General features: G+C 42.1%; 1 protein-coding gene across 1 annotated transcript in view; it reads right to left on the bottom strand.

Moving 5' to 3' along the window:
- Positions 1–1,305: 1,305 nt before the first annotated feature.
- The window catches only part of MRPL46 (mitochondrial ribosomal protein L46), a 30,755-nt gene continuing 19,504 nt past the window's right edge, over positions 1,306–12,556 (bottom strand). Inside the window, exons 3-4 of the mRNA XM_075342824.1 lie at positions 8,908–9,081; positions 1,306–1,625 (exon numbers count right to left, since the gene is read on the bottom strand). Coding sequence (XP_075198939.1) covers positions 1,375–1,625; positions 8,908–9,081 — 425 coding nt within the window. The 3' untranslated portion in view covers positions 1,306–1,374. The remainder of the gene's footprint in view (positions 1,626–8,907; positions 9,082–12,556) is intronic.

Here is a 12,556-nt window from a genome sequence, read left to right as displayed (position 1 = left end):
AGGGCCCGAATAATATTGCACACCCCAATTTTCAGTTATTTTTTTATAAAGTTTAAAATAAGCAATAAATTTCGTTCAACTTCACAATTGTGTCCCACTTGTTGTTGATTCTTCACCATAACATTAACATTTTTATCTTTATGTTTGAAGCCAGAAATGTGGGAAAAGGTTGAAAAATTCAAGGGGGCCGAATACTTTCGCAAGGCACTGTATTTAATCTGAGAGCAGTGATGGTCGCTTACTGCTCTGCTTAGTGTAGTCTCTTTAAAAACAGTGTTTTATCAGTAGGAGATAAACACTAGAGGACTAGTTATCTTATACCATGTAGGCTCCCCACTCTGTATAACCTTGCTGTCACGCTGTACAAAGGCTAGTAAGTTGCAGTACAACGTAATCCCCACTAGATGGCAGCAGAGTAGTGAAGGAGAGAAAAAAACACTAACGGAAAGGCAGCCGAAGTATAGCAGAGTACCTTCAGCAATGTTAACAGGCGAATCACCAGGGGGCAAGAGATTAGTCAAACAGTCAGGGTCTAGCCAGGAAAGTCAGGTCACTGCAAAGGGAGGATCAATATCAAAAGTCAGAAAGTAGAACCGAGTCAGAAGCCGGGAGATCAGGAATGCAGAGGGAAACACAAGCAACAGACAGGAGTGGGAAGTCAGGGACCAAAACAGGCAGACAAATGGGGGGAGGGTGAAAGTCAGGACACAGTAGCAGCTAGGCAGAACAGATCAGGAACACTCAGCAGAGCCAGTATACACGCTGCAAGGCAGAAGTATCACTGGCACTGAGCCATAGGTAGAGAGGCAATATATAGCGTCCTGGGATCCAGAACCAGGCAAGGGAAGTTAACCCATGACATGACCAGGCCACAGCTGAGTATCCAGCAGCAGGGAAAAGCCAGCCTGGGTCATGACACCTGCCTCCAGCATTAATTAGCAGCTTTTTGCCTATTAGCAGGTTTCTGTGTACAATCACCCCAAAAGATGAGTTGGTACAACGTCTAATGGCCGATCCAAAAGAATAGGAGCGGCTCTGCAGGACCCAGCAGTGGCTGCTACGCATTAAATGAAGCTATGCATTGAAGCTCTTTAAAAATGGTTTACATCTGGCAGCCACCAGAGCTTGTAAAAGCCATTTGGTGGGGGTGCCAGCTGTCAGACCTCCACTGATCTTATATTGATGGAGAGGACATCAATGTGTATGGCTGGATACCCTCTTGTTTTATAGAAACGCTTTAGAAGATGGAAAAAAACCCCTAAAAAAAACACAAAAAAACCCAAATAGATACCCAGTAATTTGCTCACATAACATGTATTTTACATAGTTATACAAAGCTTTTATTGGCATATTTACAAAATTGTATACTCTATACTATATATCTATTACAAACTTATTCACTTCAGATAGATATGCTGGCTTTAAATAGTCCTTGAGTTCATCCTTGCTAACCCAAACGTAGTCTCCCTTTTTCTTATTTGTCAGTACGGATTTGCTCTTGAGCAGAGCTTTGAAAAAGAACACCTTGGCTCCCATCTTATCTTCACTTCGCATTGTTTTGGGGAACTTGTACTTGTAAAAGCCACACGGGGCATTGCCTAAGAAATGTGCCTCAACGCTATTTTCTGTGGAGAGAAAAAAAAAATAACATTAGGAGATGGCGGACAATTGGGTTAAGTCTATGCACATTGCAAGCGCAGCACAATCCACCAACATTTCCTTATGGCTTATGGCCACACAGAGAATTAGAGTAATAATAAGTGTGTCGGTGGGAACACCTTCATTCACAATGCTCCACATTCCATTATTGTAGGTTCTTAAAAAGTAAGTAAACATTGGGTATATGTACAGGGAAGTGTCATAATATAATATATCAAAATATATATATGCAAAAACCCTAGTACATGCCCTCATTATCTCCCACCTGGAATATTGCAACCTCCTGCTCTGTGGCCTCCCTTCTAACAGTCTCACACCCCTACAATCTATTCTAAAGTATGCTGCCCGGCTCATCCACCTGTCCCCCCGCGCCTCCCCGACCTCTCCTCTCTGCCAATCCCTTCACTGGCTTCCCATTGCCCAACAACTCCAGTTCAAAACCCTAACCATGACATACAAGGCCATCCATAACCTGTCTCCTCCTTACATCTCTGACCTAGTCTCCCGGTACTTACCTGCACGTAACCTTCGAACCTCACAAGACCTCCTTTTCTACTCCCGTCTCATCTCCTCTTCCCACCATCGCATCCAAGATTTCTCCCGTGCCTCCCCTATACTCTGGAATGCTCTGCCACAATATATCAGACTCTCGCCTACCTTGACAAGCTTCAAAAGGAACCTGAAGACCCACCTCTTCCGACAAGCCTACAACCTGCCGTAACCCTCAGTCTAATACAGCGCCGCACAATCAACTCTACCCTAACCTACTGTATCCTCACCTATCCCTTGTAGACTGTGAGCCCTCGCGGGCAGGGACCTCTATCCTCCTATACCTGTCTGTGTCTTGTATTGTTTATTATTGTACTTGTCCCTATTATGTACACCCCTTTTACATGTAAATATATCATAGCTGTAGTACCCGGATAGTAACTATGTCCCAGTGTCATCTGCCTGTCTCTGACTCTTACTCTCTGTCAGTGCCTATGTCCATCTGTCTCTTTCGGTTTCTCTTTGTCTCCCCACCAACATCTTTTTACCTCACACATAAGCTTCTTATACTAACAATTTCCTTTGTTCCTATAGCAACCAATCACAGCTGCTATGAATAACCTATAACTCACAACTACATTGAGTTTAATGGAGGCAGGTTTTTTGGTAAATAACTAAAGCGCGGGGTTAAATTTTCCCATTAGAATAGTCTGACGTTCCCTAAGTCACATGGGGTATCTGTGCAAAATTTTGTGATTGTAAATGCGACGGTGCAGATTCCTTTAGCGGACATACACATACATACATACAGCTTTATATAATAGATAAATAATCACACACAGAAAAATAATGTTGAATTTGTGACTTTCAGGCTCTATATCTTACCATCCACTACAGTTTCTAACATGAGACTGCCTTCATTTTATAGGCAATCATCTTGGCTATCTCATACATAAATTTGGCTCGCAACTATTTAGCATATGATTAGTTATGCAGATTCTTGTCATCATGTCACTGTATTGTTACTATTTTGCGCCTAAAAAAAGAAAAATTTAAGTTTTAATTTTTATTAAATTTGTTTGTATTTTGTAAATACGCTTTCTGGGTTCTCAGTTAGATTCAAGCATGTCTCCACCAAAATCTGATCTCAGGTCTCCTTCGCCAATATTGGTGCAAACTGATCAACTCACTTGGGTATGTATAGAGAATGAGCGATCAGACAGCTGATCCTTATAACCCCCTAGGGGAACTAGTAAAATAAAATAAAAAAAAAGTTTAAAAAAAAAAGTTTTGAAAAATTAAAACCTAAAAAGTTCAAATCACCCCGTTTTGCCCCATTGAAAATTAAAAAGAAAAAAAAATTGCAAAATCAGGCGAAAGAAGAATGCTCATCTTCAAGTAAAAAAAAAAAAAAAAAAAAATATAAAACTTTTATTTCACAATTGCATTAAAATCCAGCATTCCACAATGTGGGGCAAAATGATGGGGGCGATAGTCACACTGGACTACACGCTTCAGCGTTCACTCACGCCTTCATCATGGTCCAAGATTCCACATTGTGGAATGCTGGATTTTAATGCAATTGTGAAATAAGTTTATATTTTTTTACTTGAAGATGAGGATTCTTCTTCCGCTGGATTTTGCTAATTTTTTTTTTCTTTTGTTCTGGATTGAGTGGCTGGCTCCCACACTGTTTCCTTGCGGACTCCTCCACAATAATCTTCTGCAAGCACTCCACAAGCATTTACGGACACCGGTAAGCTGGCAAACTTCTGTTTCACTTGAAAATTAAAGGGTTAAAAAAAAATAAAAACACATTTGGAATTCCCGTGTTTTAGAAATGCCTGATTAAAATATACAAATCAAAAAAGTCTGTGGAGCCTCTGTTAGGAGTCTCGACACAGAAACTAGCCAGATATCCCTCCGGGAAGGAACCAGCCAAGGAGTGGCTCTTTTTAGGAAACCACCATAACCACCATATAAAGTAGCCCTTTTAGTCAATATCCAACTCTTTGACAAGTTGTTTTGTCTGATTAAAATATAAAATCAATTAATCTGATCGGTAAATGGCGTAGCGTCAAAAAAATTCCAAACTCCAAAATGTTTTTTGGTCTCCGGAAATTGTGCTCAAAATGCAATAACAGGCGATCAAAACGTAGCATCGGCGCAAAAGTGGTACCATTAAAAACATCAGCTCGAGATGCAAAAAAAAAGCAGTCAGGATCCCAAAAAATAAGAATGCTACGGGTCGCGGAAAATGGCGCAAAACGTACGCCACTTTTTTTGGACAAACTTCTGATTTTAGATAAAAAGTAAACCTATACATGTTTGGTGTCTACGAACTCGCACCGACCTCAGGCATAACACCCACACATCAGCTTTACCATATAGTGAACACAGTAAATAAAATATATCAAAAACAATAATACAATCTTTTTTTTTGCAATGTTTCCGCATTTGGAATTTTTTTCCCGTTTTCCAATACTCTATATGGTAAAACTCATAATTTCATTTAAAAATCGAGCTCGTTCCGCAAAAAACAAGCCTCACATGACCAGATTGACTGAAAAATAAAAAAAAAAGTTACGGCTCTTGGAAGAAGAAAAAAAATAAAATAAAACGGAAAGCGCAAAATCTGCTGTCATGAAGGGGTTAAATTAAGATCAGTTTTGGACCCAGACTTGACCTGAACCGCAATTGAAGTGACCAAATGCCAGATCTGGTCTCTGCCCACACACAGCTAAACTTAAAAAAAACATTTCCAGGGGTGGATAGGCCGAGTTTTTCCCTTTTTTGTGGTGCACACTACATCCGATCATGCTGTTGTTCCCCAGCGAAAGCCATTACAAACACTGCATGCAGCTCGCACTGGGCTGAGGGACCAAGAGTACCCGAGCACAGCGATAATTGCGGTGTTCATACGTACAGTAAAGCACCTGAACTCTGGAATTTTTTTTAATACAAGTCTGCGTGTATATAGCGCTATTAATGCCCCAGCGCTTTACATACATGGACAACACTGTCCCCATTGGTGCTCACAATCTAGAGTCCCTACCCTAGCTGTATGTTTTTGGAGTGTGGGAGGAAACCGGAGTACCCAGAGAAAACCCACGCAAACACAGGAGAACATACAAACTCCTTGCAGATATTGTCCATGGAGGGATTTGAACCCAGGATGCCAGAACTGCAAAACTGCTGTGGAGAGTCCTGAAGTGGCAGCAATGAGTCTGCATCTAAATCCCATAGAAGAGAGATCATGAAATTGCTGTTGGGAGAAGGCGCCTTCAAATATGAGAGACCCGCAGCCGTTTACAAAAGAAGAGTCCAAAATTCCAGTTGATAGGTGCAAGAAGATTGTTGATGGTTATAGGAAGTGATTCACTGCCGTTATTTATTCCAAAGGGGGTGCAACCAAATATTAACCCCTTCAGCCCCCGGGCACTTTCCGTTTTTGCGTTTTTGTTTTTTGCTCCCCTTCTTCTGAGAGGCGTAATATTTTTATTTTTCCATCAATCTTGCCATATGAGGGCTTGTTTTTTGCGGGACGAGTTGTACTTTTAAATGAAACCATAAGTTTTACCATATAGTGTACTGGAAAACGGCAAAAAAATTCCAAGTGCGGAAAAATTGCAAAAAAGTGTGATCGTACAATAGTTTTTGGGATATTTTATTCACTGTGTTCACTATATGGTAAAACTGAGGTATCTATGTGATGCCTCAGGTCGGTGCGAGTTTGTAGACACCAAACATGTATAGGTTTACTTGTATCTAAGGGGTTAAAAAAAATTCACAAGTTTGTCCAATAAAAGTGGCGCACGTTTTGCGCCATTTTCCGAAACACGTAGCGTTCTTATTTTTAAGGATCTATGGCTCAGTGATGGCTTATTTTTTGCGTCTCGAGCTGACGTTTATAATGGTACCATTTTTGCGCAGATGCTACGTTTTGATCGCCTGTTATTGCATTTTGCGTAAAACTTGCGGCGACCAAAAAACGTAATTTTGGCGTTTGGAATTTTTTTGCGACTACGCCGTTTACCAATCAGATTAATTGATTTTATATTTTGATAGATCGGGCATTTCTGAACGCGGCGATACCAAATATGTGTATATTTATTTATTTTTTAACCCTTTAATTTTCAATGGGGGGAAAGGGGGGTGATTTGAACTTTTAGGTTTTTTGTTTTTTTTTTTATTTTTTAAAACTTTTTTTTTTTACTTTTTTTTTTATTTTACTAGTCCCCCTAGGGGGCTATAGCGATCAGCAATCCGATTGCTGATCGCTATCTGCTGATCACAGCTAGACTGCTGTAAACAGCAGAAATAGTCACTTTGGTTTTCCCTCTGCTCTCGGCCGAGGGAAAATGAAAGTGAAACATCGTAGCAGCAGGAGTCATCACATGACCCTGTGCTACGATGGCAACCACCGATAGTCACGTGATAACACACGTGACTTCCGGTGGGGGGCGGCGGTGAGTAACAAACATGGCCGCGCGCATTTAAATCTTGCTGCCAGACTTTGGCAGCAAGATTTAAGGGGTTAATGGCCGCGGGTGGAAGCGATTCCACCCGCGGCTAGCAGGCACACATGTCAGCTGTTGAAAACAGCTGATATGTGTGCCGATCCACGCCGCCTGCCCGCGGCAGGGGGCGGGGCTTAACGGGACACGATCCTGGACGGATAGATCCGTCCAGGGTCGTGAAGGGGTTAAGTTGAAGGTGCATTTTTAGAATTGTGTGTGAAATTATGTCCAATTCGCCTTTTTTCCTATTGCTCAAATACACACAAAAGGAAATGAACAGCGGTATAATAAAACATGTAATTTCAATAATTTTCTGGGAGAAATACTTCCTTTACTAGAACAATTTCAAGGGTGCCATCACTTTTGTCCATAACACTATGTGTGGTCTACTGCAGAAACAGGTAGTATGATATAAACCAGCACGTATTATTGTATTATGTCTGTAGAACAGCAAACATAGTATATTTGATAATATGTGACTGGTATGTAAAGTTCAGTAGTGTATACCATATACCAGTCACATACCATCCTATACACTGTACATAATATACTGTATTCCCCAGTGCTGCTCAGGGGATTGGACAGGCCTATGTTCTGGAGCAGTGTTTCAGAAAATAGAGTCTGACATGACCGCAGCCAGGTATAATTCCAAACCACGGGCAGCATGCATCACATGGCAAATTCCCTTTAACCCCTTCAGCCCCCGGGCACTTTCCGTTTTTGTTTTTTGCTCCCCTTCTTCCGAGAGCCGTAACTTTTTTGTTTTTCTGTCAATTTTGCCATATGAGGGCTTGTTTTTTGCGGGACAAGTTGTGCTTTTAAATGAAACCATAAGTTTTACCATATAGTGTACTGGAAAACAGCAAAAAAAATCTAAGTGTGGAAAAACTGCAAGAAAAGTGATCGCACAATAGTTTTTGGGGTGTTTTATTCACAGTGTTCACTATATAAAACTGATGTGTGACTGTGATGCCTAAGGTCGGTGCGAGTTTGTAGACACCAAAAATGTATAGGTTTACTCGTATCTAAGGGGTTAAAAAAAATTCACAAGCTTGTCCAATAAAAGTGGCGTACGTTTTGCGCCATTTTCCAAAACCCGTAGCGTTTTCATTTTTTGGGATCTATAGCTCAGTGACTACTTATTTTTTGCGTCTCGAGCTGACATTTTTAATGGTACCATTTCTGCACAGATGCTACGTTTTGATCGCCTGTTATTGCATTTTGCGTAAAACTTGCGGCGACCAAAAAAACTTAATTTTGGCGTTTGGTAAACTGCGTAGTGGCAAAAAAATTCCAATCAGATTAATTGATTTTATATTTTGATAGATCGGGCATTTCTGAACGCAGCGATACCAAATGTGTATATTTTTTTAACCCTTTAATTTTCAATGGGGTGAAAGGGGGGGTCATATGAACTTTTAGGGGTTTTGTTTTTGTTTGTTTTTTTATAAAAGTTTTTTTTTATTTTACTAGTCCCTCTAGGGGGCTATAGCGATCAGCAATCCGATCGCTCTTCCCCATCTGCTGATCACAGCTATACAGCTGTAAACAGCAGATATGACCACTTCCTGATTCATTCGGCTCCAGGCCGAGTGAAACAAAGTGACTCGTTATAGCTAAAGGCGTCATCACATGACCCTGTGCTACCATGGCAACCACTGAAAGTCACGTGATCACACACGTGACTTCCGGTGGGGGCGGCGGTAAGTGAAAATCATGGCCGCGCGCATATACATCTCGCTGCCAGACTTTGGTAGCGAGATGTAAGGGGTTAAATGTTGCGAGTGGAAGCGATTCCACTCGTAACATGCAGGCAAACAGGTCAGCTGTTGAGAACAGCAGATCTGTGCGCGGATCGCCGCAACCTGCCCGCGGCAGGGGGCGGGGTTTAACGTCACACACTCCATGACGGATAGATCCGTCAAGGGTCGTGAAGGGGTTAAGGAGGGTGCCCCGTCCCTAATCCATACAGTTTCCCAGTCCTGCAAAACTTCCCTCTTTCCCCCCACCACTGACAAAACATTTCCTTCAATTCCCCTCAGAAAGTCCACCTTTGGCACTCAGCAGCGATGGTCATATTCTGTGGTAGCTCAGTCTCACAATCCCATGTCTCGTCTGTAAAAAAGAACGAATCACTCTGGTGCAATTGCCATGAAAGTGATTCTTTTCTGCAGGCCAGCCATATACATCCTGTACATGAATGCCGTTCTATAGGGACACGACTAAATCAAGTAAATACCTGATAAGTTAGAGAGGGCCCGCTCTGCCGTCTGCCTCATGGTTTCCCCAGCCAGCCACTCCACCTGAGGGAACATCCAGATTTCTTCATTGCCAATTTTTTCTTTAACCAATAGCACTAAATTGTTTTCTAGCTTCCTGCTGAGTGACGTCTGATCGTTCTGTTCATCTGCTTCTATAACAAATGGAAAATAGAGCGATTAATCTACAATTGCCACAAATAATTACATTATACACACTAGTCTTGTGCCATCTACACCTCAGTCTTGCTCCCATGAGTAGAGTGAGTAGACTCCAGCACCACTCAATATCGCTCCTCCTTCACAATATGGCCTTAGAAAGGCAACAGCAGTGAGATGAAGTCAATGGAAAGTGAGGACTAAGCGACTGCTATATCCTCTGGCACTGGCTTGTGCCGAGGAAACAAAGGATTGGGGATGGTGATTTCTATGATGAACTGTTGGGATGACCCCATACACACAAGATGTTCAGCTAAACCCAACCATAATAGTGGGTTTTGTTGTCTATTAGATCCTATTCAAGGCCAGATCTTGTACATGGGGGAAAACCCACCACCCCCACCACGCTTCGGCTCTGCCACTGCAATGAACTAGAAAATCTACAGCATCATTAAATGGGTATCCCATCTCAAAGATCCGATCCAATGAGTAGTAGGTATAATATAAGCAAATACCACCAATTAAAAAAGTAGGATAGTTCTTCTGATTCACTATGTCACTTGCCTCATATTCAGGGGCATTGCAGGACCTTCGTTAGTTGCCAGTGGTCATAACTAGGGCTGTGGAGTCGGTAAGCCAAACCTCCAAAATCTCACCTCACGACTCAGACTCCCACACATATAGTTGAAACCAAAAGTTTCCCTCCGCTCTCTATATGACACATCTGCATGTTTTTCTCACTATCTGACATGAAATCAGAATAAAACCTTTTCCGTTTTAGGTCAATTAGAAAACAAAATATTTGCCAAACGCACAGAAATAGTTAGTGAGAAAATGTGTTTTAAGGTATTTTTATTACTTTCTGAAAAGTCAAAAGTTTACATATATGTCATTAGTATTTGGTACCATTGCCCTTAAACTTATGACTTGGGTGAAACGTTTTGGATATCCTTCCACAAGATTCTTAAAAATAGTTGGTAGGAATTTGGGCCCATTCCTCCTGAGAGAACTGAGTGTAACTAACTGAGCTATATTTGTAGGTTGCCTTGCTCGCACCTGCCTTTTCAGCTTTGCTCATAAATTTTCAATAGGATTGAGATCAGAGCTTTATGATGGCCACTCCAAAACATTGACTGTTATCCTTAAGCCACTTTGAAAACCAGTTTGGCAGTATGATTCGGGTCATTGACCCGTTTCCACTCAAGCTTTAAGTTCCTGGATGATGTCTTGAGATGTTGCTTGAGTATTGCCACATAACCTTTCCTCATGATGCCAGCTATTTTGTGAAGTGCACAAGTCCATCCTGCAGCAAAACAACCCCCACAATGATGCTGCCACTCCCGTGTTTCACTGTTGGGATGGTGTTCTTAGGCTTCGAAAACTTCTCCCTTTTTCCTCCAAACGTAACGATGGTTATTAATGACCAAAGAGTTCAATTTTAGTGCCATCAGACCACAGGACATGTCTCCAAAGATTAAGGTTTTTTGTACCCGTGTGCATTTGCAAACATTAATCTGGCTTTTTTTGTTTCTTTTGGTGTAATGACCTTTTTCTAGCAGGAGTAGCCTTTCAAGTACTCATTTCACTGTGGAGAATGACACAATCTTACCAGCTTACGCCATCATCTTCACAAGGTCTTTTGCTTTTGTTCTTGGGTTGATATGCACATGTCTGACCAAAGCACGTTCATGTATGCAGAACCTGTTTCCTTCCTAAGCGGTATGATGGCTGGACATTCCCATTTTGTTTGTACTTGTGTATAATTATAAGTAGAGATGAAAGAGGCACCTTCAGGTATCTGGAAATTGCACCCAAGGATGAACCAGATTTGTACAAGTCCACAATTCTCTTCCTGAGATATTGGCTGATTGCTTTTTGACTTTCCCATGATGCTACACAAAGAAGCATTGTGTTTCGGGTGTGCATTAAAATACATTCACAGGTGTGTCTCCAACTCAGATGTTGCCAATAACCCTATCAGAAGCTTCCAAAGACATGAAAACATCATATGTGCTGTCATATTGTTTAAAGGCATAGTACTCAAGTGTATAGAAACTTTTGATTTGGCAGCAAGTACCATTTTTTGGATTATAAGACCCTTTTCCTCCAAAAATTTGGGAGGAAAATGAGGGGGGCATCTTAAAATCCGAATATGGCTTACCGGGAGGTGAATTGGTGGGGGGGCTGTGTCTGCGGCTCTGTGTATGGGAGGCCGGGTTGCGTGCGGCCTGCTGGCTCCCACTGTGCGGCTGGCAGGGGTGGCTGTCCAAACTGTGGAGGTTGTGCGGTGGGTGTCCTAGTCTGTCTGCAGTCCCGGCTTCAAATGATGGCGCCAGGTGTCCGTTTGTGTGCAGATTGAGCTCTTGGATGAGAGCTCCATCTGCGCACGCGCCATTCTGGGCGCCATCTCTTTGAAGTCTAGACCGCGGACAGACTGGGACACTAGCCGCATCGGCCTGCTCCACCACACAGCTTCTGCTGCTACCAGTGACCTGCCACAGACCCGCCGCTGCCAGCACAGCCTCTGCCTCTCATGTGATCCCACTCCACCACCGCTGTTGCCCCCACTCCGGTAAGACAACACCGGAGTATAAGACTGACCCCATTTTTTTGTTTTACTTTTTAAATCTCTAAATTTGGGGTGTGTCTCAAAACGAAAAATACGGTAATAAAAGTGTTTTAAAACATTCTCTCATTTGATAAGATGCAAATAAGTTAGAGTCTGGCATTTGGCAAATATAAATAATTTTTGGCTCCTAATTAATCTAAAACAGGAAACGGTTTATTCTGAAAGAGAGAGAGAAGAGAAAGAGAGAGAAGAGAAAGAGAGAGGAGAAAGAGAGAGAGAAAGGAGAGAGAGAAAGAAGAGAGAAAGAGAGAGAAAAAGAGAGAGAAGAAAGAGAGAGAGAAAGAAGAGAAAAAGAGAGAGAGAAAGAAGAAGAGAAGAGAGAGAAGAGAGAAGAGAAAGAAGAGAGAGAGAAAAAGAGAGAGAGAGAAAGAGAGAGAAAGAGAGAGAGAGAAAGAGAAAGAGAGAGAGAAAGAGAGAGAAAGAGAGAGAGAAAGAGAGAGAGAAAGAGAGAGACTACACTACACATCTGGCACAGCTACTTCAAGGGCCTCTACAAGAATATCCCAGAAGACGACCTAACCCCAGAACAAGAGCATATAATGACTAAAACTGAGGGACATGGAGGAGACAATCAAGGACTTTCAAAATCCTCTCTGGACATACCAATCAGTGTGCTGGAAATAAAAGACAGAATCAAACTGCTAAAATCTAAGAAGGCCGCGGGCAGTGACGGCATCCTGCCAGAGATGATCAAATACAGTTCCCCAGATATTCAGAGCAGCACTGGCTAAACTATTCACCCACGTCCTGAGTGCCGGCTACTTCCCTCAAAGCTGGAATCAAGGTCTCATAACGCCCATCTACAAGGATGGAGACCGATATGACCCAGCAAACTACAGAGG

The sequence above is a fragment of the Anomaloglossus baeobatrachus genome, chromosome 4 (genome assembly GCF_048569485.1).
Source record: "Anomaloglossus baeobatrachus isolate aAnoBae1 chromosome 4, aAnoBae1.hap1, whole genome shotgun sequence".
Classification (NCBI taxonomy): Eukaryota; Metazoa; Chordata; class Amphibia; order Anura; family Aromobatidae; genus Anomaloglossus; species Anomaloglossus baeobatrachus.
The sequence above is the reverse complement of the archived record's forward strand: the minus strand, read 5'-3'. Positions and strand labels throughout refer to the sequence as shown.